A 25,864-nucleotide genomic window follows, 5' to 3' on the forward strand; every position below is an offset into this window, starting at 1 on the left:
ATATATATATATATAGATTATCACGCCTCTATTTCGTCATTGAAATTGTTAATCAACCTCTTGAAAATAAAGACGTGATGATCTGCATGAATATATAGGTACTTACACTATCAGATTGTGACGAATACGCTATTGTGATAAGATATTTGATAAAACAAATTGTACATAATACCTACCTAGTTGTATTGGCTTAGTTATCTGGAGGTCTACCATGAAATTCAATTCCGAATTTTCGGGCACAATTTCGTGTTTACGTTCAAACCGAAATCCGTCCAGCAAATGGTTCGAATAAAGTGCAATGGATCGATATTTTATAATTTTTAATATTTTCCAACAGTATATGTATACATATTATGTAATTGTAACATTAACATTAATCATGGTACAGAGGAATTAACAGGAATAGCAACGCATGGGGGTATCATGGGCGAAACATCTGTTATATCCATGATACTGCTCATGTCTATAGGTGACGGTTACCACTTTCCATCAGGTGAGCCATCAGCTTGCTTGCCATTCTAAGTTGTATAAAAAAAGAAAACAAATTTGTTTTTTTTTACAACATGTGGCAAACGAGCATGCGGCTCACCTGATGGTAAGTGACTACCGCCGCCCGTGGTCACCCACAACACCTACGGCATTGCATGTGTGCTGCCGGCCTTTTAAAAAGGAATATACTCTTTTATTGAAGGTTATGTTGTCGTATCGGTTCGGAAATACTGCTGCTGGAAGTTGATTCCAAAGAGTGGTTGTGCGTGGGAGAAAATGCCTTGAAAAACGCCGTATTCCGTTCGGCCTCGAACTTTCTGAAAATATTTTATGGTAGCGCCTCTGCTTTAGATTCCGGTTATCTGATTGAAATGTGACTTATTCATGTACTAGCGTTAGAGAAGACAAATGTTGCATTACAAGTGTTAGAAATAAATTACTTGACGATTCAAATCATCAATAGTCATTGAGATACACCGAGATTCTCTTTTATTGATTTATTTCGCACTTAATACAAGTAAGTACCTACCGTATGGTCATATCTATGTCCAATACAAAACTGTCCATCCTATTTGAAAGCTGCGCTCTTGTCGGTGGAGCTCTTGCCACTCACTACGATTTTCAGCGAGTCTCTTCACCTGTTGATACGACACGACACCGACTCCTTCCTCGATCTGCCTGATGTAACTATGCCTCGGTCTCCCTCTTCCCCTCCTTCCTTCTATATTACCTTCTATTATATTTTTTTTTATACAATTTAGAATGGCAATCAAGCTGACGGACCACCTGATGGAAAGTGGTAACCGTCGCCTATAGACATGAGCAGTACCATGGACATAACAGAGTATACTGTTTCGTCCATGATATTCCCCATGCGTTGCCATTCCCAAGGACTCAGGTGTTATTCCTCTGTACCCAGTAAAATCAATAACTATATATTACAACACCTAATAAGAGCTAAATAAACAGCTATCTGTTTTAAAACCAGAATGCACAATACAGGAGGTTATTATGCGTTTTAGAAACCACGGACTCCAGTACCTGATTACACAAAGCGACATGACTTGCAGCTGCACCAAGAAGGAATTATAAAAAAGTATTACATTATATATTAAAGTCATCAGTGGAAGGCGATGTACCATATTTTCAAGATTTTTACTAACACCTTGGTGCCCATTTCTGATAACAGGTAAGTATATATTTTGAAAATTTCTATTAAATATTGTTTAAAAAAGCCGGCTTCAATCGTAACACAATCAGTTACTTTGATCTAAAAGCTAAACTATTGAATTGATTTTAAGGAAGTTTTTAATTATTTTTTATTTATTTATTTTTTATTTTATTTATTTTCTCCAGAAATTTTACAGAAAAATACAGTAACATGAAAAAATACAACTATAAATGTATGTATAACTACAATGATCTGTAAAACTTGTGGGAGACTGTACCCTAAACTAGATCAGAGATCTGTATCTCAGGAATCCAGTTTTATGGAACCAATCTGTAAATATAATATATTTTTTCAGATAACAAAAGAATTTTCCAAATCGGTTTAGAACTGATGCAATTATTTATTTATTTTGTGATACATAGGTAACAATGAATAGTAAAACAAGATAAGTCCTCTATGATCAACCCCATCTATCGAGCTATACAAAATCGCAATTGTATAAGGAAAAAACTATATATTGTATAAGAAAATCAATAATGTCACATTTACAAAAGAAAAAAATACAAATATTATGGAAATTTATTGCAAATTATGAGGTAACAAAGATAAAAAATTCTACCGTGAAGCAGTTGTGTTTGCATGGCTGAGTTTCGGTTTGAAGGGTCAGATATGGCAGTGAATTTACAGAGTACAGAGGAATAACACCTGAGTCCTCAGGAATGGCAACGCATGGGGGGGGGGGGTTATCATGGGCAAAACAGTATACTCTGTTATGTCCATGGCACTACTCATGTCTATAGGCGACGGTTACCACTTTCCGTCAGGTGGGCCGTCAGCTTGTTTGCCATTCTAAGTTGTATAACAAAAAATATACAATTGAATTGGAAACCTCCCTTTTTAAAGTCAGTAGACATATCGTAACGTGATACATTGTACCATTTTTTAAATGATCATATAAAATTAATTTTATTATCCAACCCATAACACGATGGCTACTACTTTCCGCATCCCTTTTTCACTGTTCATCAAATTTTCAAAGCTTGACCGTTGTTAAGTTGATAAGGGTGTTGTTTTGGTTATTTGCATTATTAAACGTAATATGAATATGTAGGTACCTTGTACCAACATTGTTAATGAGTTGGTACACTGTGGCTGCACGTAACAACATTTTGGCTTAAAATTTCTAATCACATACGGCTGGCGAAGCACCTACGTACGTACTCACATTACGCACTTTTCTGAGTGGACACATTTTAATTAGTTACCTACTATATGAATATATGATATCATAGTGGAAGGGTACAGTTAATTGGGTTATTTCTACTAAAAATAACGAAATTGTTTGTAGTTAGGTAGAATGGATTGGTAGTTAGGTCTTTTCTAATTGTATAATTGTTAGTTAGTGTACGTTGACGCTTAGCTGTGAGAGCTGTATACACCTTTAATTGATGTGTTCATATGGCGTTAAGCTTGGTAGTGGGGAATAAGATTTTTTTGTTCAAACTTAGATTTAAGCATTTTTTAATAGTAGTTTTTCTCCTTTACTTACTAATAACATTGTATATTGTCTGCTTAATTATTGTGAGCATATTGTTGGTGTGTCTTTTATAAATAAATAAATAAATTGCTAAGTGCTCTTTGTAATATGATTTTCACTGTGACTTGTCCATCAATTCATCATCATTTTCATTAAATCAGCCGTAATCTGAACATTGCTAAACATAGGCCTCTCCTTAAAGCCTTTTCGCCAATAGTTGCCACGTTTGACGACCGTCGTTAGGCTTCGATGATATTTAAGGGACGCTGTTGCCTATCCTTTGACCGTAAGTTCCTTTAGTCCCCTCTTATGGCACACATGGGAAATGGAAGGGTTTTCCATTCTATGCCAGGGCTGCAAGCTCATTTTTATTAGCTCAACGAAAAGCGAAAATGAATTTGTGACGTAGGTATTACTGGCCATTATATTTTTCTATACTTCTTTTGTTTTTGGTATCTACCATTGTCTTTCTGTTTGCTACAGAAGAGATGTGATAAAAGAGAACTACACTATCAATTATTTTATTTATTTACCCGTTTCTGTTAAAGTAATAATAATAATAATTTAATCTTAAGTATTGGTTTTTCAATACAAGCACTGAGCACTCAGATGTTATTCTTCTGTACCCTGTAAATTCATACCATGTCCCACCCTTCAAACCGATGCAAACCTAACTGCTTTACGGTAGAAACACGAATGGGACAAAGGTACACAAGCAAACGACTTTTGTACAAAGTCTCCCTCTGATTAGTTACTTCTGTAACGTTAACTTTAACGTTCTGTAACGTTATTCCAAAACCGTTAAACGTTATTTTTTAAATAAGTATTGTTATTAAACTGGTTGTACCACCATAAACTCTATAGGTACTTCATCGCTAGATAGAACCTAAGTGCATATGCAGGTACAAGACCGAGCATCTATTGTGCGTAATTGCATGCCACTGTTAACACGGCTGAGTATCTCAGAGGACTTTGGGAACACGACTCACTGCTAGGGTTTAAATAAAGTTATTATGTACGTAAACAAAACGAATACTGTTTCGTACAGGACAGGCTCAGCCTAGTGTAGAAATCGATGATAAATTCTGTGCTTATTCTAACATACTTTGTTAAATAAATATATCTTTAGGTATAAATAAGGATTAATCTATTAGTGCAATTATTAACCGACTTCAAAAAAAGAAGGTTCCCGATTCGGTTCCTTTTTTGTTAGTTACCTCATAACTGTAAACCGATTTGAAAAGGGGAGAGAAAGGGGTTGTTAGTAATGGGGTCTAATAGCCCCATTACTGGCAATATACCCTCTCAGGTCGACCTCCACGCGATTCCCCCTGAAAACCATCATGTTTAATTGTTGTCGAATTCATCATGGCGGGCCAACTAACCTGCATTCATTCTCACCTATCATCTTCCACTGGTGCCTCGTCGGTGTATACCAATAGCGCGGGCGGGGTTACCAATCCATTTTCACCCATTAAAAAAAACTGATTTTTTTTTTTATTTGAAAGGATATACTTGCAAATTGGTATAAAGTAAATTTTATCAAAATCCGTTCACTAGTTTAGTTTTTAAACCAAAAGAACTGATTTTTTTATAATAAAAGTTGATTTTTTTGTGGGGCATAAGCATTATTTATTAATCATGCTATTTTTATTCTATTAATCCATATTGAATGGGGGAAATTGAATTGTCAACAATGGAGTTTGACAGCTCTATTGCTAGCAATATGCCTTTTTAGGGTTAACCTCCACGTGGTTCCCTCTGGGAATCATCGTGAACAATTCTTGTGGAATTCGTCACGATTCGAATTAGCCCATAACTGACCTGCTTCATCCTCACCTATCATCCTTCACTGGTGCCCCGCCGGTGTATACCGATAGCGCGGGTGAGGTTACCATTCCATTATCACCCATTAAAAAAAAATCCATATTATATAGTATTATATAATCCATATAATAAAGTATTTAAATAATAAAGTTAAATAACTAATCTATTGCAATTCATAAGTTCATAGGTTAAATTGTATAATAAATTAACCATTGCATTAAAAACTATTAAAGATTGGAGAATTTTGTAAATAAAACTTTATACACTTTTGTTGGAAAGGTGCATCTATCTACTCAATTGATGAATTTTATAATACTCTTTGTAACACCGAAAAGTATATATATTACGCACGCATAGTAAGTACCTACGCCGTGAGACCCATCTAAACGTACAGCGCAGGCGCGACCGACCAATAGGAGCGCGCCTCTCGCGCTTCGAGAAAGTTCGCGACTAACGAACGAGAGAGTAGTTAGGCGATGAGTGTCCTGTGATATCATATAATACTGTTTTGTTGTTAAATATTGTAATATATTGTAATACAATTTTCAATAAATAACGTGTTCACCCGTTACATCTTTTAATATTTTATGCCTTACTAATGACATTTGTAAATTGATTGTAATGTTATTTTTGACAATTATTATTGGTTATTTTGTTTTGCTTCATATTTTTGTTGTTTTGTTATATTTTATGATATCTTCTTGTCACTTGTAAAAATATTCAACACAACGCTGTATTGTAGCGAATAAAAATAAATTGTAATTGAAAATTGAATAAGCAGCCTGTGGAGGAAATTCGTCTTTAAATATTCATCTAATTATATTTAAAGTCGAATATATAACTCAAATACATTTGAAATTATATTAAATTTATTTAATTTGCATAAATGTGGATGAATTTTAAACGATTTAATCAAATTCTGTGAAAGCATATTATAATATTAAATAGTCACTTTCAGTTGAGATAACATGATATGCTTTTAAAAACTTAGCTCCTCGCCGAGAAGGAATTATCTTAGAGCCTAGTTAGTCGTGAACAGTGCGTTTTCAAAAATGTTTCATCCCTCGAACGCGCAACTTATGGAATGAGCTCCCTATCGAGACAAGCATGGGGTTTCCGAAAAAAGAGGTAAAGATGTTTTTTCAAAATCGTTTTGCAGGTTTCAAAATCGTGCCCTAGGTTTTGCAGGAGTTCATAGGCTACGGTAACCTCTTAGCATCAGATGGGCCGTATTCTTGTTTGCAGCTTGTTATGAAACGTATTATATGCTCGCTATATAGTCTATAGCGGTGTTTCCCAACGTGGTGCCCACGCCCCACAGGGGGGCAATTTGATAGTTAAGAGGGGGGGGGGGGGGGGGGAAGGGGCAAATAAAAAATGGACTCGAAGCGATTTTAACCCTCTTGCTCCGAGCCATTTAAATGCAATGCTACGAGTAGATATCGATGCCAAACTTAATAAAAAAAGTAAATAAAAAAAAAGTACTGTAAATATTTATTAGGTATAATTTTGTTTGACGTTATCAAAATATCAACTGGGCGATTAGAGTCGTCAAGTGAACTTTGTCGGGGAAAATTATGTATGGGGGCATAAACATTTTAGAAATGTTCAAGTGGGCATGGCACAAAAAAGGTTGGGAAACACTGATCTATAGCATTTATCTCGTCGTCGTATGTCACGTCGAAATATCCAAGGTCACAGATAATATAATACTATACTAGGCCACAGTAACACAAATTGGTCACAATTCAGTTTATTGCTTTGCCCTCAAAAGAGCAAAACACTGATAAACCTTACAAACTTCAAATTTAAGAATAATAAAAGACTAAGAAACGTTCCAGCCAGTCCGGAATCCAAAATGGGAATTTTAAAGCGAGTCCCTGTTATAGAACTATTTTAATATTATAACAAAATTCCTGGCATCATAAAAAGAGAAAAAAGTATTAAATTAAAAAAAAAATCTAAAATATATTAATAATTAACAAAAGAATTCCTAATAAATAAATAAACTTTTATCTGTGGGGTACTAAAATATAAAAACAAACTGAGGCATCTAGCAATCTCGTACAACCGCTTGAAATCTATATAACTTTATTGTAAATACTTTATAATGGGGGGAAAGGCACTGTTAGTAATAGAGACTGAGAATCCCATTGCTAGCAATATACCCAAACAGGTATCCTCCACGCGATTTACACTGGAAACTATCATGGTTAATTCCAGATGAATTCATCATGATAAGCTAATGGCCTGTTTTCATTCTCGTCGATCACCTTTCACTGGTGCCTCGCCAGCGTATACAGCGTATAGCACAACCGGGGTTACCATTCCATTTTCATCCATAAAAAAAATACTTTATAATTTATTTATTACATCCACTGGGTGAGCCTTACAGTCTTCCAATACGCTCACCCAGGAAAGCATGAGTACAATAACATATAAAAAGGAATATTAAACAAAAATAACAAAAATAATATAAAAAGATTTAACTGAAACAAAAAACGTCTGAACACAAATACTCTGTGGTCACCCGGCGAAACTCCAGCAAGTTGGAGGCAAACACATCCAATTGGGGATACTGGCTCAAAATATCATTGAGTAGCTTCAATGCAAGAGACAGGGGAGCCTGGTTAGCGAACTCTGTTCTTAATAATGGAAACAATTAAAATAGTAACAAACTGTCATCTATCAACATTGCTTCACCTAAAAATTTAGTACCTGTAATATTTTATTAAATAAATAAAAATATATTGAATGTTAATTCGATTTGTTTTAGTTTCATAAAACAGAAATCTTGATAAATTTAAATAATATAACGTAGGTACCCTAATAAAGCGTTCTGGTTCGAATCAGTTAGCGGTCAAGTGGTCACATTAGGCGCAGATTTACGGCGACCTTCCCGCTGGGCTCCGGCAGGAAACTCGCCATTTTTGCTTCAATGATTTCGCCTTTGTTACTTTTCATAGAAATGTTTTTACATCAACATAAAGGAATTTCACTTCCCTGCCTGTAGGAAATAAACTCTTGTCTATACCTATTTTCCAAGATTAGATATCTTATAAAAAATCTATCGAGTTATAAATATTATTCTTTACGCAATACTTTTCGTTTTTTTTTTTTCTTTTTTTTTCTATTACTCTATAATTGTTTTTTTTTTTATTTAGTGTAGCTTATATTACTAAAAGATTCAATAATAGGTATAGGTAGTATTTTTACTAGTCAGTAAAAAAGAATGTTTATTATTCAAAAAGTTAAACAAACTTAAATAAAATTACTTTTAAAAAAAAACTATTAATTCTAGGGTCAATCGCGAGACCGATAACTGTGAAGTTAGCATATTATTAAATATTTAATTATAATTAAATATTATGATCGACTTATAATTAAGATTGTATCAAGTAGAATTTAAGAATAAAATAAAATTAACTGTAACAATAATCAAAAAATCTATTTCCCATTTCTCAGGTTTACACAAAATAATCTCCCTGTTGGTCTGATTATAATTTTTATCATTAAAAGACAAAACAAAGGTTTATGTTACATAATTATTATTATTTACATAAGCATTTTATCTTAATTCAATGGATATATAATTATTTTTTTATTCAGCGAAATAAATATTTAATTACACTTTAAAATCACAAAAAGATGATTATTAAATAAATGTAGGAATTTAATAAATGTAAATTTAATGTATAACGTATAATAAAATTCTAATAAATTAAAAGTAATTAATTAATGAAATCGGATAAACTATTTTTAGTGACGTTCATTTATCCCTGTTACTTATTACTTTTCAGAGCCCTCTATTAGTTTTGATTAGAAACACAAGTTGTTCTAGTTTGCTTGTATCCCTAGCGTCCTGTTGAAGCGTAAGGTTTTAGTACTCAATTTGCTTTTTATTAAAACAAACTAAGCATTAGAATAAATAGTATATCCCACTTATAACAGTTTTTGCTTATTGGAAATAATAATACCCTGATACTTGTATTTTTAACAGATTTAATGCGTAATATTCATTACTTTGTTTTTTTAAACAACAACCAAATTAGATTTTGAACACACTATAATCGGCAGTATTTTACATGCTATGTATTTAGATTAATTAAAATATTAAGTTTATTATTCTTCGTGTGGTAAAATAGAATATGCAATTTAACGTAACGAAATACGTTAAATTGCATACATATATACATACTTAATTGTATTGAAAATTAGACATAGTTTTTAAACGATCATTATTTTGATGTCATTGTCGCTGTCAGCCAACTGCCAGTCAAAGACGATCGCCATATTGCCGCGTTCACGTACCATGCCCGGCCGGCTTGTCAAATAAAACGAAAACGTCATTTTTACATTATCCTTTGCGGTGTGTAATTGTTTTCCGTTTTCGAATATTCTGTAAATTGCATTTTTAAGTAAGTACTTAATTCATTATACTTTATATTTACTTATTAAGTTTCTTTTACGATTTTTAAATATGAACCGATGTTTTATTTATGTTTAAACAAATTATTGCACGTTTAGACTCGTCTAGAAAACTTCCTACGTAATAACCGCAAAGCCGTGATGTGATACGCGTTTTACGTTCTAGATGTTCTCACCGTTACCAGATGTTCTCACCGTTACCAGATGTTCTCTCAAGTGGTTTTTTTTTTTTTTATAAAGGAAATATACTAACTAGAAAATAGAAATATATATTTTTTTTAAAGCCTATAGGAAACTCAATAAGTCTACCTTCCGACAAAAATAAAAAATAACCTAACTGGGTTACTCGGCTTCAACAGTTTAATATTTCTTTGAATTTAAGAGTTTATAATTCATGAAGTATCGACACATTTATTTGTTTTAACTATTTCTAAATGCCGAAAACTCATATTACGTATGTATTTAATAATACATATCTCTATGTTGAGCATAAGACTAGGAAATCTAGATGAGGGTATTATGCGAACGCCGGTGAACATTGCAAAATGCCTTTTGAATAATACTTGAAAACATATTTTAAGATTAAATTTCTTATCTTTTTGATGTTATTAAAATAGATTCTCAAATAATGTAGCATTTCTAAGGGTGTTAATGTTCAAACTTTAACAAAATTTGCCACCAAATAAGTAGTTTTTAATGGATGACAATGGAATAGTAACCCTGCCAGCGCTAACGATATACACTGGTAGGGTACCAGTGAATTATGATAGGTGAAAATGAAAAGGCAGGTCAGTGAGCCCATTGTGATGAATACTCCCGGAATTCAGCACAATGGTTTCCAGGGGGGACCATGTGGAGGTCGACCTGACAGGGTATATTGCTAGCAATGGGATTGTTAGTTCACATTACTAAGAATGCTTTCCCTGCTACCAAATAAGTAGTACTTTCATGGTGCAATGAAGAATATATCCGACCCTGATCACAGGGATAACCATTGATCATAGGAAAGTATCAGGTCAAATTCATATAAGTATTAGTATATTTTTATAGTATATTTATATAATAGTGCACCACCTACCCTTTGTCTTTTTCTCAATGTCCTCTACTCAAAGGTTGTCTGGCAGAGATTGCTTAGCGATAAGGCCGCCTTTTGTATCACTTCTCATTAATATTTACTGTATTTGTTATTTCTCTTTTTACTCTGTGCAATAAAGTGTAAAATAAATATTTTGGTAGTGATTATAGTATAGGTTCCGAACAGTAGCCCTAATTGAGTGAAGTGTAGGTATTGTTGAATGTTGCAGTTGCGGTAAACATTCTTGTATTATTTAAAATAATTTAAAAATGTATATAGAATATAGACTATTATAATAAATTATTCAGTTAAGGGACTAAATTAATTTGATACTTTTCTGATTATAAATTAATTTATCTACCTACTCTGTATCCATTTGTTAGTTCCATAGTACTTTGACTACCTTCTATGTTAATTGATTTAGTAATAGGAGGTAGTTATGTATAAAATTAACTGTGTATAACTACCCTCCTATTACTGTAACCTATCTATAAAAGATGGCCATCTGTATTTAGCTTGATTTAGATATTTGTATTTGTATTTAGATTTGTATCTGTATTTAGATATTTGAATTTTTAATAATCTTTTGAAAAATAGACAATTTACTTATTTATTAATATATATATATATATATATATATATATATATATATATATATATATATATATATATATATATATATATATATATATATATATATATATATATATATATAGCAATATATTTCTTTTAAAAAATTACTTTATTATTTAATTTTATTTTAAATTGAAATAAATGAAATTTTTCAAGTTGTTAGACAATATGAACCTATGGTTCGGATTCCAATTTGAATGTTTCTTTTTTTATTAAATATTTTTTTTATTATCTACTTTTATTTTTATACTAGCTTTGCACGGGGTTGATACTAAATAGAGCTGCCGGCCCGTAGAAGCTTTTAAAATTATCAACATCTCTACTATATTATGCATATGCATGTATTATATATATGTTTTATATGTATTCCTCTTGAATCACACTATCTATTAAAGAAAAAAACTGCATTAAAATCTGTTGTGTAGTTTTTAAGATCTAAGCATACATAGGAATAGACGGATGGGAAGTGACTTTGTTTTATGTAGTGATTGGTATGTTATTGCATAACTTAATAACTTTAGTATGTAGGTAATGCTAATTTTATATTATATATACATAGTGTAGGTAGATAATAGAATATTACAAAACGAGGATATCAAAGACAATCTAATCATAGGTCAAAAGGCGTAATTAATATAATAATGTTATTATCTATTTACTAATAAGATTTTTAAACAAAACTTAAATTGGCAAAATGTTTATTTACCTTTATTTTTATATTAAATACCTAATCAGAAGTTTGCTATATGAAATATTTTAATTGTTACAAAACTATTATTTAACAAATATCAGAGTAGAAAATAGAAAAATCCCTTTCATTTTTAGTTATAAATTGTATCTTATATAGATTTATTACACAATAATTATCTGCCTTGATAATAATATTACCTTTTCATGTATCTGTCTTTGTCTTATATATGATGTTTTAGAAACAATGACTGTTTAAAAAAAAAAAAAAATTGCATCTTATAATACTAAATTCCTGCTAGCTTAGTCCAGAAATCATTGTTAAAATATGAATAAAAACTGTCAGTTTTCTCATATTGGGTTTACTGGAATCTCTATCGGAGATAAGCTCGCCTTTGTGCACAATTATGTTTGTTTTTACATTTCAACAACCTTTTGTATACAATAAAGAATCAAATATATCTCTTAAGCAAGTAGGTAACAGTATTTAAATAAATAAATTTGATTGTAATAAGTTTCTTATTACCATAGATAGATGATGCCGGTGACAAATGATAGGAAAAGGCTCCGTGAGTCAGATGGAGAGATCAATGGGAATGTACCAAAGAGACTTCTTATGGAGAGGTATTAATTACAAAATACTCTTGCTATGACTGCACGGCAGCTTATCTATGGTACAGGGTTCTGCATGCGATAAAGATATAAAAAAAATATGTATAAGTACTTATTTATACTTGCTTGAATATATTTAAAAAAAAAAATTAAGTACTCATTAATATTTATGTCTATTGTTGTTAAGTGTTACCTATTATTAAAAGAGTAAACTAATCAATTTATTTAAGTTTTAAATAGTGCTTAGAATCTATTTTTTTTTTTTTTTTGCTTTTACACTAGTTATGTAGTTGTTTGTTTTTTTTTTTTTTTGTTAATTTCATTTTATTATATTTCTATTTGTATATTGTAACATTTCCAATTACAGTCTTATGGGATTCACATTATGACCTTCTTTCAGATTTGTCTAGATTAATACTGTTTTTTTTTTTTTTATTATTATTTTTGTCTACCAATTTAAAAAAAAAGTTGGAGGTTCTCCATTCCCTGGAATTTCTTACCTCATAACTGAGTCAGTTGTATAACGATTAGGAGAATTAATTCTTTTCTGAAAAGGCGTACTTACAGATTGGTCTCGTAGAAATTTTATCAAAATCAGTTTAATAGTTTAGTTTTTTAATAGAAATAATTAGATGTTTTAATTAAAAATAATTGATTGTGCTACAATTGAACTAAATTGTTTTTTGTGAAACATTCTTATTCGATTTTTAATTTATTAATATATATTTTTTTATTTGTTTATATATTAATATAATTACCCAAACCCAACATGAGTTATATCTGACGAAAATATCGCGACTTTTTTATTTATACATTTTTTTTAAATATAATACGGACTATAATATGCACTAATTTAGTACAAATAAATATATAAATAATAAAATCAATGCTCATATTTTCCCTTTCTATTTATTATAACAAAATTCGGCGTGCCTCCTGGCATAGGCCTCCTCCAGCTCTCTCCACTGAACTCTATCCTCCGCCACTTTACTCCAGTAAGGCCCTAAGGTTAGACGGATGTCGTCTATCCATCTTGTTTTCGGGCGCCCCTTTCTTCTAGTTTCTTCTCTTGGATACCATAAAGTTACTTATTTACTCCATTTTGCAACGTAGCATATGTCCTGTCCAACCCCATTTTAATATGGTATAATTAAATAGTACATATTAATCTACCAAACAATTATCTATCTACATAATAACGTACATCCATACGTTGCATTCTTTGAATGATTGCAAAAAAGGCCATGTGCATGATTTCTTAATCAATAGTCGTAGAAAATTGATTGCAATTATGCAAGTAACCTTTATAGTTCAGTGGTGGTACTGCAAACTACTTATAGGTGTTCCTATATACGCCTTTATAATTTTACTAGCTTTTTACTCACGACTTTGTCTGCGTGACTGGAATGTTCTTACTGATCGGGATGAAATAGTATATCTCTTATTATATCAAAAAATTAAAGTAAAAATGTATGATTAGGGTACTAAAATTGTAAACGGGTGGTAACCGCAGTTAGACTTTTAAAGATGTTTTTAAAAAAGAGACGTTACTGCTTATCCCTCTACGACTAAGTTCTCTTAGTCGCCTCTTACGACATCCACGGGAAAGGAAGGGGTGGCCTACTCTATGCCGGGACCACATATTTATTTATTTATTCTTTATTACACAAGAAAACTTTGTACAAGTAGCGAACTTAATGCCTTCTCTACCAGTCTAATCAGTGGGGGAAGAGATTGTTAGTAACGCAGACTACCAGTTCTATTGCTAGCAATAAACCTTGTCAGGTCGACCTCCACGTGGTCCCCTCTGGAAACTATCGTACTGAATTCCAGGTGTATCCATTACGATGGGCTAACTGACCTGTCTTTTCTTTCCCACCTATCATATCTATATATGTACTATTTGTCAGATCCGTCAGTATTCTACGACTATGACGATATGTCGCTGGTGCCCCGCCAGCGTATACCGTTAGCGCGGGTGGGATTACCGTTCCATTATCATCTTAAAAACGATCACATGACCATTTTTTTTATACAACTTAGAATGGCAAACAAGCTGGCAGCCCACCTGATGGAAAGTGGTAACCGTCGCCTATAGACATGAGCAGTACCATGGACATAACAGAGTATACTGTTTCGCCCATGATACCCCCATACATTGCCATTCCTAAGGACTCAGGTGTTGTTCTTCTGTACCCAGTAAATTCACGCCATATCCCACCTTTCAAACCGAAACACAGCCATGCAAACACAACTGCTTCACGGTTGAAACACGAATGGGACAGAGGTACCCAAGCAATCGACTTTTTTGTAGTCTCCCATTAGATAGAAACAGTATTCTCGTAAAGTTATATCAAGTGGTTGTTTATATTTCATTGTTGATAGGCAAACCAAATTCCGATGTATGCCTAACGACATCCGCCTCATACATACAGCACGCATAATGTGTTGTTTTACCATATTGTTATTTTTAAATTGTTATTCACTTATAAAAATTAAAACACGAATAATGACTTCTAAAAGTTTGTCAATTCGCGTACTTTTTTTATTATATGAACAAATGTACAAATTTTAATAATTCTTGTTTCATTGATTTAATCAATTGAAATACAATCGAAAGTTTATATAATATATTAGTATTCCGTGTCGGTCAATTTTTTTTTTGTTTTATGCGTGAAAATAGCATACACTGGTATACACTAGCGGGGTACCAGTGAGCGGTGTTAGGTGAGGATGAAAAGGTAGGTCAGTTAGCCGACTGTGACGAATTCAATGATCAATTGGTCACGATAGTTTCCAGAGGGAACCGCGTGCAGGTCGACCTGATAGGGTATATTGATAGCAATGGGGACTCCTCCCCATTACTAACAATCCTTTCCCCCCAAAGTCTACTATTTTGTTATGGTTGAAATTTTTTTAACAGACATCAAGAAGAAGTAGGTTTTTAATTCTATTATAGTTTCTTTTTTTTTTTTTTTGTTTCCTCGTAAATCTATTAATATAGAGGATATACGTATAGTTTGGCCACATAGAAATTTTATCAAAATCCGTTCAGCTGTTTAGTTTGAAAACAAAATAATTAGTTTTGCCACAATTGTTGATCTTAATTTGTAGAACCACAGTCTTAATTTGTTAAGAAAAGTCCAAAAAAAAAGACTTGTAACAAGTTACATCACTTCCTTCTATAGCTAAAATAGGTTAATAAATTTTCAGACGTTTTTATGAGTAAGGAAATAAAATAATCTTTCGACGTATTAACCTCGTCACAATGACATCATACTTTTTTAATAAACCGAACGTAGTAAAAGTATATCCTTAAATCAATATGTTTAGGTTTACATTGATAAAGCGATTCAAACAAAATCCATTTTTTTTATGCAACTTTGAATGGCAAACAGGCTGACGGCCCACCTGATGGAAAACATAGCCATGCAAACAACTGCTTCACGGTAGAAACACGAATGGGATAGAGGTGCCCAAGCAAACGACTTTTGTACAATATCTGCCATTGGTAAACCTTTGCGATTCATTTGCGCAAATCAGAAATTAGACTCGTCTGAATGTGTACAGACGTGAATTTAATTTATTTGTGAATTTTATTTATTCAATTATTTACCACCTTGTACGATGCTTCTTGCTTCCCATTTAGCGTGATTTACTATTGTGCAATCGATATTGACTTGTTGACGTCATCAGTCTGGAGTATATTTCCAATTGTTAGCTTAGTGTGTAGGTAAGGTAATAAGTAAACGGAATGTGAATCATTAAAAAAAGCCGGTCAAGTGCGAGCCGGACTCGCGCAACAAGTGTTCCGTACAAAATCACCATTTTTTTTTGTAATATAACTACAAATTTACGGGTTTGGGAGTTTTTTCTTTATTTATTCTACATGACATTACTTCTTGCCAAATTTCATGGTTCTAGGTCAATGAAAAGTACCCTAGTAGTTTTGATTCCCTTTGCGAATGTCAAAATATGCTATATAAATAGAACATAAACGGCCGTAATATTTTGATTGCGTCGATTTAGAAGCTTGACTTTTTCACTGCTTTAAGAGATTGCAGATTGCTGAGTATACTATCATGGTTAATTCCTGATGAATTCATCATGATGGGCTAACTGGCCTGTTTTCATTCTCATCTATCACCCTTCACTGGTGCTACGCCAGCGTATCCCGTTAGCGCAGGCGGGGTTACCATACCCATTTCACCCAAAAAAAAAACCTGTACTAATAACGCAAGCGGAATTACCATTCCATTATCACCCTTTAAAAACTCTTCTAAAAGAAAGTATTGGTTCTCTTTTATTATGATTCTTATTAATTTTGTAATCACAGCCTTCAAATTGCCAAGTGTCAGCTACAATAATGACGATGGAGCACAAGTGTTACTGTCGAGGCGATGAAGTCTCGAACTTGGATCTAGACAAGCCTGAACATCTGTTGCCTATGATGAGACCCTTCTCAATGAGGTTTCCTCTCAGTTTGACTTAATAGATTTACCAATAGAAGTTATAGATTTTGATTCATTTAGTAATGCTATATTAATTAGATCATGTAACCAAACAGACGGTAATACGAACATATTTATAAATGGATGAGCTTTACAATCTCCCAATACGCTCACCTTGGAAAGCATCAGTACAATAACACGTGTTTTACAATTAAATGTAACAATATTAATATGATTTAACAATAATAGAAGTAATATTAGATTTTAAATCTCTGAACACAAACACTCTGTGGTCATCCAACGAAACTTCAGCAAGTTGGAGGCAAATACGTCTAATTGCGGATGTCGGCTCAAAATATCATTGAGTAGTTTCAAGAGATAGGAGAGCTTGCTTGGCCAACTCTCTTCTTTACGGAACATCAAATAAGTGTCGTCTACGTGCTCGCACGTAGTTACTAGGTAAAGTCAGAAGTAGTATAAAGGGGATTGTAAGGCTTGCAGAATTGGTGATTCTGATTAGATCCTTTTACCTGTTCACGCCATTATTTGTGTAGCGATATTTTATGTTTTGACTTGGAAATGAGACGTAGCAGTAAAACGTAACTGTAATACCGACCTAGATACTTATCATTCTTTAAAGAATGTATTTTCATATAGAAATTTTAATCTTTAAATCTGATACTAGATGCCGCTGTTAATAATGTACAAGTCGCTATTAAGATTTTCTTGTATTTGATGACCCGCCTGCCCTATGAGACTATTTATTAAGCTTCCATACCATTCATACTTTAGTGGTTGTTAGATTTTAACTCACGGTACCTATTTGTTCAATCATAGTACAGAAAGCTCGTAATAGAGTCTAGTAACTTTAGGAAAGTCAATGTATATTAGTTTCTTTAGTAATTTAGAAACCATCACCTAAAGAAAAAATACGAGGATCATTGGAAGTATAAAACACCTGAGTCCTCAGGAATGGCAACGCATGGGGGGTATCATGGGCGAAACAGTATACTCTGTTATGTCCATGGTACTCTGCTCATGTCTATAGGCGACGGTTACCACTTTCCATCAGCTTGTTTACCATTCTAAGTTGTATAAAAAAAAAGTATTAATTTATTAAGTAGTTTTTTGGCACAAATATATTTACTAATTCTAAATTCAATTAAGGTGTCACATAAGAATCACTTATTCTACAAACTTACAGAATTTCATCCGGTTTGAACAGTTTAAACATGCGACATTCCCTCTTGTGTATAATTTTGATTAATATAAAAATTCAATAGAACTAGCGAACCGTGTTATCTCCCATTCAATTTATTCGCTGTCAAATCACCGCACAAATTGTCAGATAAGCAACGGATTGCTGTCGAATTTACGTAATAACTCGATCAGACAGTGTATACCTATTTGTTCTTCGTAAATACGTGTAGATAATTTTGGCTCCAGTTTACAACTATAGATTAATAACTTACTATTTTAAATTAAATAATATTATATTGGTAGTAATAATAGTAACCTGTAACATACATATGTATATATTGCGTATTTATTTCGATAGTATGTATTTTTTTTTAGTAACTCATTTTTTTATACAATTTAGAATGGCAAACAAGCTGACGGCCCACCCGATGGAAAGTGGTAACCGTCGCCTATAGACATGAGCAGTACCATGTACATAACAGAGTATACTGTTTCGCCCATGATACCCCCCATGCGTTGCCATTCCTGAGGACTCAAATGTTATTCCTCTGTATCCAGTAAATTCACGCCATATCCCACCCTTCAAACCGAAACACAACTGCTTCACGGTTGTAACACGAATGGGACTGAGGTACCCAAGCAATCCACTTTTGTACAAAGTCTCCCTCTGGTAACTCATATAGTGCTAGTTCTCATTTTGAACAGATTAAAAAAAAAAGAGCTTTTAAATTTTTTGTATTTTTTTTTTTATATTTATTACCTCATAACTCCAGTTATAAACCGATTTGGACTTTTTTTTACCTGAAAGGAATTTTATCAAAACACATGCAAGATTCACTAGTTTAGTTTTTAAAGCAAAATAACTGATTCTGTTACAATTAAAGTCGGTTTTTTTTTTTTTTTTGTAGAACGCAAATTATTAAGACTGACCATTTTTACCCATCAAAAAAAAAACACTGAATTACAATTGATTTACCTGCACGACATTTTTTTTTATACTATATTACAATAATTATAATCTTTAATGGTGATTTATCAAGATGGATCAATAAATAAGAATCCATAAGTGTGAATTTATGGGATTTTTTATTCTTATCGGATACTAGATCTTTTATCTATACTATATCTTTAACGGACCGGTTTTTTTTTAATGGATGATAGTGGAATGGTGACTCCGCAAGCGTTAACGGTATACGCTGGCGGAACACCAGTGAGAGATGACAGATGAGAATGAAAAGGCAGGTCAGTTAATTCGTCGTGATGAGTACACCTGGAATTCAGCACAATGGTTACCAGAGGGGGCCACGTGGAGGTCTACCTGACAGGGTATATTGTAATGGGACTCATATTACTAACAATCCCTTCTCCCCCCCCCCCCCCTCCCTCCCTTAGCTTATATATATATATATATAGTAATTATATATAGTATAGTATAGTAATTATGAGTCATATTTTTTTGTATATAACTTAGAATGGCAAACAAGCTGACGGCCCACCTGATGGAAAGTGGTAACCGTCGCCTATAGACATGAGCAGTTACCATGGACATAACAGTATACATACATACCGTTTCGTCCATGACACCCCTCATGCGTTGCCATTCCTGAGGACTCAGGTGTTATTCCTCTGTACCCAGTAAATTCACGCCATATCCCACCCTTCAAACCGAAACACAGCCATGCAAACAACTGCTTCACGGTAGAAACACGAATGGGACAGAGGTACCCAAGTAATCGACTTTTGTACAAAGTCTCCCTCTGGTAACATCTCTGCTAATTGTCAAATTTCAAAGGACATCTGCAACATATACTATTAATTTAAATATAAAATAAAGGTTATTTCGTATTGATTTCCGATACCTACATTAAAATTATTGATCCAACTTCTTATCGGATAACATGAATTAATATGATAATACAATAGAATGTAATTAAGTGATTGAATTAATTTATCAGAAAATCTGAACGTACTCACTCACGGCCCACCTGGTAGAAAGTCCGTCTTTGAATTTGTACTACGTAGTAAAGATTAAATACACCTGGATATGAACAGTACTACATTATTTATTTATTTATTACATTACATTACATTACTGTCATATGAACTCATATTACATCTATATATAAAAAAAATAATGCCACTTTTCGTTGTAATTTTATAACTCAAGAACGGGCTCACCTATTCAAACCAAATATTGAGGCTTTGTTCGGACTATTTAGTAGATGGTTTATGTGAAGCTTGCACAAAATCGGTCGAGCGGTACTTCATTTATCACATTTTTTGTAACAAATGAATTCAATAAATGGCGGATCATTTTGTTAATGGGGATTGTACTGTCAAATTGAAACTTTTTTCAGTGTTGACCGTACAAGCGTGTTGTTATGTCATTCATGCGGTCATTTCATTTTGGCCGTGCTTCGATTAAAGCAAATTGTCAGCGATGATTATTACTTTGTGTTTATGTTTTTAAACATATTGTTGAGTGCATTCATACAAACGGTGAATTTTGAATTGTTCAAATGTATACTATGTATATGTGTGCGTATAGTTTTCTCAGTTTTTAATGACTCGTCGGTGTTTCATATCGTTTACGGACTATTTGAAAAATATTTTGTTGTTTGAATAAATTAATTTGATGTTTTTTTATTATTTCACTTTTTACGTAGCGAAGCACGTACCGGGCCGCTAGTATAACATACAACGGATTGACACATGTACCTTTTAGGAATTGTAATAGGAGCGAATGAGACAGATATTAAAATGAATGAGACAGTAGTAAAGGTTCTAGGGGGTATTTCAAAATGCAGTGATGTTTCCACTTTTTGTAAAAAATAACTATTATAATCTAATGAAATTGCTATCATGATAAGAGTGTCTGTTATCCATTATTTTGTCTACAATATATACTAACAATGAAGTAATAATTTTTAATATAATTACGGTTCAATTATTATATTTATTGATAAGATTGGTATGTTACCTAAAGCTAAAAGTAACTAATACAAGCTAATTAAAGAAAACTATATTATATAGAGCCCGGTATAACTAGAATAGGCCGCTCCTTTCTTTCCCGTGGTACACCCACGATGACCCAGAGACAACTAAGGGAGTTTGATGGTCGAGATATGGGGTTTTTTTTTAATGGATGATAATGGAATGGTTACCCTGTCTGCGCTAACGGCCTTCATTGGCATGGACACCAGTGAGGTTTGTTCAAAATGAACCTTTTTGGATACATTAATAATTGGATTTTTTTTGTTATAAAAAATTTTAAAATAAATGAGTTATAACAAATTCTATATTACATCAAGTCAACAGACGGCATTTTTATTTACAATTAATAAATAATAATATATAATAACAAGTACCCGCATATTTTATAAACATATGTATATAACAGATAATCGGTACACTGACTTAACCTTTCCAACAGCGATTGATAAAGTATTGTCTCTCGGTAACTTTCTTGAGATATTTTAACTTTCACATTTATGTATATAGCCATATTATTTTCACAAAACAAACGGCTATCTACCAAGTAATGAGCTATACAACATGGGATCTCACGAGTTTAATAAACTGTTTGTTTCTTTGTAATAAATTTCCCAGCTCTTTACAGTTTCAAGTCAAGGTTGTTACTGAATTAATTAACTCTAAGGAAAATTAATTGACCTTGTAATGTATATTGCTAGCAATGGAGAGCTGTTAGTCCCCATTATTAGCAATCCCATTTCCCAATTTCCCTCGCAACAATGTTAAATGCTGTTATCATGCGTCAATTAAAAAAAATTGTAGGAATTAGCATTTATAACATTGCAGCATTTATTTAATGTTTTTAAGTGTTTTTTGGCGGAATTTAACACCAGGAAAAAAACTAATATAATAAATACTATTTTATTTTTCCATATGATAGTACAAAATTCACATAATATTAATTCAAATTATCTTTATTTAAATATATTTGTTTACTTAACACTTTTAAAACATCATTTTTTTATAAATTCAGGCTTCAAAAATTGAGTGTCGAGAAGAGCCCAAAAGAAACTCAACAGTTACTCTTTTAAATCTCTGCTAACATTAAATAATAAATGTACTATGTCTAAAGTTACATGGTCATTAAAAGCTCGTGCATGGTCGACTAACACCATGCACATTTATCATTCAAGTGATCATTTTGGCGGGAATAATTTGTGACAAGACTTATTTAATATTACAACGACAAGTAATCCAAAATATATTTAATTACCTGTTACTAAGAAACCTGTTGGTCCCTCAAACGCATTGTAATACATTCCCAGGGTCAACAACCTCGAAGTGATACTGACCAATATGCTAACATGCAACATACTCTCCGACCATTTGTTCCATGGCAATGGTAAACTATTAGTCCGGTTATGGAGAACTACTGAAAGATTATCACATTCTGTCCACATTTTGGCCTCGAGACATTTGCCCGGATGCCTTCAGGTGGATAGGTCTGATTGTAGTTAGCAAAGTCTATTATTAGCTAGTTCTGATTGTAGTTAGCTAGGTCTGATTGTAATTAGCAAAGTCTCAAATTGTAGTTAGAAAAGTCTGATTGTAGTTAGCTAAGTCTGATCATTGTTAGCTGGGTCTGATTGTTAGCCACGGGACGATTGCTCGCGCACACCCACGTCTCGAAGAAAGCGCTGAAAAGTAGCACCGGGGGGGTTTTAGCCGGTAAGAGTCCGGCAGTACCCACATATCTCCTCCGGGGTATGCGGGTTTGGATGAGCATTTCATCTCGACAAAAAAAGGTCCGATTGTTAGCTAGTTCTAATTGTAGTTAGCAAAGTCTGATCGTTGTTAGCTAGGTCTGATCCTTAGCTAGTTCTGATTGTAGTTAGCTAGGTCTGTGGAGTTACTCTTGAAATAAATTCCAGTATTTACTCGAATTGCAATACTAGCTGATAGATGCATTGTAATTTGTCAATGGAAATTATTGTAAACTGATCCCAATTATAATCTAATTCCTAATTGTTGTTTCATGAATGCAGTATAAAATTATCATTGGCAATAGAATTGATTGGTAATTATATGATTATATTGGATTCAAGAGTAGACCTGATAACTCTTTTTAGCTATGTCTGATTGTAATTAGCTAGGTCTAATTGTTATTAGTTGAGTCTGATTGTATTTAGCTATTTACCATTGATTATAATATTTAAATAATAGTACTTTTAATCTACTGTATAAATTTTAATTTATAAATAATATACATATGTTTCCGTCTATTATTGTACGCACACTGCCCGCTAATAATTAATGCTCCTTTCCACTCAGGGTTTGCTGGAAGAGAATTCTTACAGAGTTAAGCTCGCCTGTTGTACATCTTTATTTTATATATATATATATATATATATATATATATATATATATATATATATATATATTATAATTTTTTCTGTGTAAAATAAAGAGTAAATAAATAAATAAAAATATATTCTTGTAACAAGTAAAACAGTGCGAAGTCAAAATAACTGATTTATCTGCAATTAAAGTTTTTTTTTTTTTTAACACAATCTTAAACTCTATAAGATTATGTACAATGCCATCCACGTACAATGATAAAATTGATATACGACAACTTTATCACTCCATATGATTGTAATCTGGACGAGGTCATACGTTAGTATCATACCTGCCAATGTGTACCAATATCTTTGCTGCATTTCACAATGATTAGAATTTTAGGGGTTATTTACAGCTTATAAAAATTTACCAGAGGGAGACTTTATACAAAAGTCGTTCAAATTCAAATTCAAAAATCATTTATTCATGTAGGACATTTTAGCCGCTTATGAACGTCAAATTTTTACATTATAATTTTATTTTTTTCCCTACCGTCCAGTTCGGTATATAGATCCAATTGAGAAGAACTGGCAAGAAACTCAATTGAATTACTTTTTTTTTTTTAAAGCCAGTTTATTTACAATGTATATTTATATAGGTGTCTATGTCTAACATTAAATGAAAATTCAGTGCATGAACAACTATTGCCATGCACACTCGTCATTCAAGTAATCGTTTAGTGGGTAATAGGCTTTGCTCAGTAAATATGATTTAACAGATGTTTTGAATTTATTTAAGGGTAATTCCAACATATCCTTTGGTATCTTATTGTAAATTTTTATACCTATTCCCATAAAAGACCTATTAACTTTTTCTAAACGATACTTGGGGACAGCAAGTTTGTCTTTAAATCTAGTATTAATATTATGAATATTGCTGTTTTTTGGAAATAAGTCAAGATTTTTATGAACATATAGGATATTTGAATATATAAATTGAGAAGCAACGGTGAGAATATTTGCCTCTTTGAATTTCTCTCCTAATGAGTCACGACTCTTCATACAGTAGATCGCTCGAACGGCACGTTTTTGTAATATGAATATATTCTTAATATCTGCCGCTTTTCCCCATAGTAATATTCCATAAGAGAGTAAACTATGAAAATAACTAAAATAGACTAATCTAGCAGTATCAGTATCAGTGTACTGTCTAACCTTACGCACGGCACGTTTGCTTTGACACCCCTGTCTCATTCGTGTTTCTACCGTGAAGCAGTTGTGTTTGCATGACTGTCTTTCGGTTTGGAGGGTGGGATATAGCGTGAATTTACTGAATGAATAACACCTGAGTTCTCAGGAATGGCAACGCATGGAGGTATCATGGACGAAATAGTATACTCTGTTATATCCATGCTATTGCTCATGTCTATAAGCGATGGTTACCACTTTCCAAAAGGTGGACCGTCAGCTTGTTTGCCATTCTAAGTTGTATAAAATAAAAATTATAAAAATTAAAACCTGTAAACTTATATTAACTATTACACTGTTTTGGCACTTTCTTACAAACTGAGAATTTAGTACAAAAGAAAGAGATAAAAAATAAAATTTATGAGATGTATATGACGTTTTAATGAATAAGGGGATAATCTTTGTTTTTTTTTTTTTCAATTATTTATTATTTCATTTTACCATGCGAGTTGTCAATTTCATTAAAATGAACATGTTCCAAAATTGTATAGAGGCTGAAGCAAATCAATTTAAAGCTAATTCAAAACAAATTTAAATTTACCCAATCTTTTCGTACAGTTTATTTTGTTTTCTGGCACAAAATAAATTCGAAATTGTGAATCTAAACTCTGAATGACGTTGTTTGAGGTAAATATGATTATTTTTTAATAATCGTTAAACATTTCCGATTGAAATATTTCAATTTGAAATCAATATTATTTTAAATAAATTTCCCTTTCTTTTTGCAATTTCAATGATAAATAAAAATTACTTTCACTGTTTATTTATTTAAAAAATAACTTTATTGACCAGAAGAAAAAAAAAATTGTACAAAAGGCGTATTATTAAGTTTTGCTTTGATACCGTTTTTTAATGTATGATATGTAACGCAAATGCAGTAACAACCGTAAAAAAAATCCAAAAATAATAACTTACTAAGTATTATGTGGCAATAAACTACTTTGTTAATATTTATTATTTTTTTCCATAATTCTCATAATTTGTTTTTTTTTTTTATTTTTTTATTTACATAACTGGTCTTTATATGAAACATTCTATTATCCCATATTAGTTTTGACACATTTGAGTTACGTTACTCAAACAATTAAGTAATTAATTCACCATTTTGCGTAAATAATCGATTATCCGGAACTTTCTGGAACAGTTTCCGTATTTCGATCGATCAGAAATAAAGTGGAGCAATGTAATAAGTGA

At 32.3% G+C, this 25,864-nt stretch overlaps 1 protein-coding gene across 3 annotated transcripts in view; it reads left to right on the forward strand.

Moving 5' to 3' along the window:
- The first annotated feature begins 881 nt into the window (after window positions 1-881).
- The window catches only part of LOC113522428 (peroxiredoxin 1), a 35,350-nt gene continuing 10,367 nt past the window's right edge, over window positions 882-25,864 (forward strand). Inside the window, exons 1-2 of one of the 3 annotated variants that reach the window (XM_052894143.1) lie at window positions 882-1,006; window positions 1,512-1,678. In XM_052894143.1, coding sequence (XP_052750103.1) covers window positions 1,623-1,678 — 56 coding nt within the window. In that variant the 5' untranslated portion in view covers window positions 882-1,006; window positions 1,512-1,622. Of the gene's footprint in view, window positions 1,007-1,511; window positions 1,679-9,284; window positions 9,443-12,378; window positions 12,472-25,864 lie in introns of those variants that run through there. The other 2 variants (XM_052894142.1, XM_052894144.1) reach the window with 2 other exon arrangements.

Source organism: Galleria mellonella, unplaced genomic scaffold, assembly GCF_026898425.1.
Source record: "Galleria mellonella isolate WM207_F2 unplaced genomic scaffold, CSIRO_AGI_GalMel_v1 utg1917, whole genome shotgun sequence".
NCBI classification, from domain to species: Eukaryota; Metazoa; Arthropoda; class Insecta; order Lepidoptera; family Pyralidae; genus Galleria; species Galleria mellonella.